The 3314-nt window shown below is 23.9% G+C and overlaps 3 protein-coding genes across 3 annotated transcripts; all 3 read right to left on the bottom strand.

Moving 5' to 3' along the window:
* DICPUDRAFT_79686 (uncharacterized protein) lies at positions 1-450 on the bottom strand (the record flags this gene model as incomplete). The annotated part of the gene is made up of 1 exon (XM_003288860.1): positions 1-450. One exon carries the CDS (start codon positions 448-450, stop codon positions 1-3), a length of 450 nt encoding a protein of 149 aa, XP_003288908.1.
* A 982-nt stretch (positions 451-1432) lies between these two features.
* Positions 1433-1978, bottom strand: DICPUDRAFT_79687 (uncharacterized protein; the record flags this gene model as incomplete). Its single annotated transcript, XM_003288861.1, has 1 exon — positions 1433-1978. The coding sequence occupies one exon, from the start codon at positions 1976-1978 to the stop codon at positions 1433-1435; it is 546 nt and encodes a 181-aa protein (XP_003288909.1).
* Positions 1979-2491: 513 nt separating this feature from the next.
* DICPUDRAFT_153211 (uncharacterized protein) lies at positions 2492-3289 on the bottom strand (the record flags this gene model as incomplete). Its single annotated transcript, XM_003288862.1, has 1 exon — positions 2492-3289. A coding segment is annotated over one exon (798 nt), but the record flags the coding sequence as incomplete, so codon positions are not given.
* Positions 3290-3314: the final 25 nt, after the last annotated feature.

A 3314-nucleotide genomic window follows, 5' to 3' on the forward strand; every position in this document is an offset into this window, starting at 1 on the left:
TCAAAATGTTGAATAATAACCATTTTGAAAATTTTGTTGTGGCTGGTAATATGGTGATTGGTGAACTGATGGGTTATTGTATGTATGGGTATATTGTGGATATAAAGGGGCATATTGTGGAGGTGTGTTACTATATGGATAGGTAATATCTATTAATTTCGAATTGATATATGGTGATAGGTGAAGTGGTGGGTCAAAATATGGACTCTTAACAGGTTTTGGACGTTGGTAGGGGGGGGAAGATCTTATAAAAGGCCTTGGGGTAACAAAATAAGTTTGTTGTCCAATATCAACATAAATTTCATGTGGTGCTTTGAGATAACGTGATACATGATTTCCTGTACGTGGTCTTGGAGAACTATTGATTGGAGGCATTACATATTTAAGGTATAACCAAAGCATGGCCCAAATGGATAAAATTGAAAGAAGTAAACCTAAAACCAAAATCATTTTTGAAAAAAATAATAATAAAAAGCTGTGTGAAAAAACTGGACTAAAATGGACTAAACTGGACTAGACTTGTATGGACTTAGCAGGAATAAGCGGAACAGAATAGACTGATTGGAAAATGGAAGCTTGAGTTTGACTTTGTTTGCTTTAATTTTAAAATAATTTTTTTTTTTTAAAGTTTTGAATATAATTCAATTAATTTAATATTGAGTATGGGATAAATAAAAAATTATTGATAAATATATAATTAATAAAATATAAAAAATTAAAAAAAATAAAATTCAAATTTTTGTAAAAATTAAAATTAAAAAGGTTCTGTTTAGATGGTTATTTGAAAATTAAAAAAAATTTTAATTTTTTTTTTTTGAACATATTTTAATTTTTTCTAATTTTAAATTGAGCATTTTGATTAAATATTTTATTTTATATGAAAAATTCATTAAATTTGGATTAAAATGATATATAAAACACCTATTAAACTTTTTCATTTTAAAAAGATAATAATGATTATTTTATATAGATTTAATTAAGTTTTATTTATTTAGACTCTAATTTTCAAAAAAAAAGTATTTTCTTACTCATCAGACATGGTAATATAACAATTGTACAGAAAAGAAAAGAAAAGAAAATATAATTACAGATGGAAACCAAGTTATTTTATGCGATAATGAAGGAATGCCAAGAAGATGCGGTGGTCAAGGTGATATTTTAGCAAGAGCTATTGGTACTATGTTTGTTTGGTCACAACTATAAAGATAACAATAACAATAGTGATAAAGTCCAAGAAAATGAACAACCATACCCGTCTTTTGCTGCCTGTTGATTACTCAGACATTCTTCAAAGAAAGCATTCGAAAAAACAAACGTTCAACTATTACTCAAGATATTATAAAAAATAAATTCCAAAATGTTTTGAAGAATTATTCCATGAACCATCTTTTTATTATTATTTACAAATTTACTTTTACTTTATTTATTTTTTTTAATACATATTCTTTGATAACCACTCTAAACCTTCATAAGCACCTTCTCCATTTATAGCACATAACTTTTGAATATACCATTTTCTTTCTTTACAATTTTCTAATTCTAATGCCTCTATTATTTCTTCTAAAGATAAACAACCTTTAATATCTTGTTTATTTGCCAATATTAAAAATGGAGTTTTTTTTAGTTCTTCGTGGCTTCTTAAATAATCCATTGATTCCTTTACTTCTCCTAATCTTTCACGGTCATTTGAATCAATTAGAAAGATCAATCCATTGGAATTATAAAAATAATGTCTCCAAAGATCACGAATTTTAGTTTGACCTCCAATATCCCAAATCATCATTGATACTTTTTTATGTGTTATACTTTCAACATTAAAGCCAATTGTCGGTATTGTAGATATTTCTTCTCCAATCTTTAATCTATATAAAAGAGTAGTTTTACCAGCACCATCTAAACCAAGCATTAAAATTCTGCTATCTCTACCACTAAATAGTTTTAAATAGTCAAAAAAGAAATTATAAATTGCTTTAAACATTTTTTTATTTTATTTTTATATTATTATATATTACTATATTTTATAATATTATTATTATAAATTATTATTTAAAAAATTGAATTTAATTTTTATATTTATATTAATTTTTTAAAATTTATATTTTATTTTTCTTGTATTTTATAAGTGGTATTGTTTTGTTGTTAAATTGCATGTATGATAAAAAGATAAAAATAAACTAAAAAATTAATAAAATTTTGCGTGGTTATTCCCCAAATTTTTCTTAATTTTTTTTTTAATTTATTGAAAAAAATAAAATAAAAAAAAAAAATTGTAAAAACTGGTCAAGTTTGCACAAAATTTCTAATAATGCCCTAATGTCCGATCATGACTCTTTTTTTTATTTCAAAATTAAAATGGAGAAAAAAAAAAATTTTATTTTATATATTTTATTTATTTGATATAAATTCTTGCGCTAAATTTTCCAATATAAAAATCCCAAAAAAAAAAAAAAAAAAAAAAAAAAAAAAAAGTTATAAAGAAATAATTATTTGTTTATTTAAAATAATTTTTTAATTTTTCGTCAACTATAGAAAAATGGTCTTGTTTGTATTCGTTATAGTCTTTTTTTGAAATTGAAATATATTTTAATAGTAATTGAGTTACTTCAATATAGTCCATATTAATTGAGGTATGTAATATATATTTGAATGTATCTAAAATTGAAATTTTATTTGTTATTGATTTTTTATTAAATAATTGGCTGTACTTTAATGCTATTAGATTTGCAACTCTTAAATCCCCCATTCCTAAACATTTTTGCAAAAAGTAAGATATAATCTCTTTGTTATCCTCAGATAACCCATTTTTTAAAGTGTGATTTAAAAATTGATCTAAAAATTCGAGTGATGTTGGATAACTTTTTATATATCCATATTCAAAGTTTATAATTTGAAATATTCGATCGTATCTTCCTAATGTATAAAGCAATTCGATATATAACCAATTTGAAATTCGAAACAATACGAATTGGCCACCACTACTTTTGACTTTTAACTCTACACCATATTGATCAGTATTATCGATATGTATTGGTAATGCTGATGCTATATTTTCAAAAAACCAATATACCAATTCTTTATTTAGTACCGTTATATATTTAGTATCTTGAAAACATGAAAAGTATTTAACCTTATTTGATTTTATTAATTCGATTGCTCTTTGATTTAGTTCAGGTGTTGAACCCTGATCCAAAAAAAATGAATCGCACTCTAGTTCCCCATATTTTTCTAAACTATATGCTGCTGGATTAACTAATGCCCTATAATATATTTGAAATTTTGGTATACTTGGCTTGGTACTTTTAAAGAAAAAATCA

This window comes from Dictyostelium purpureum (genome assembly GCF_000190715.1).
Source record: "Dictyostelium purpureum unplaced genomic scaffold DICPUscaffold_152, whole genome shotgun sequence".
Classification (NCBI taxonomy): domain Eukaryota; phylum Evosea; class Eumycetozoa; order Dictyosteliales; family Dictyosteliaceae; genus Dictyostelium; species Dictyostelium purpureum.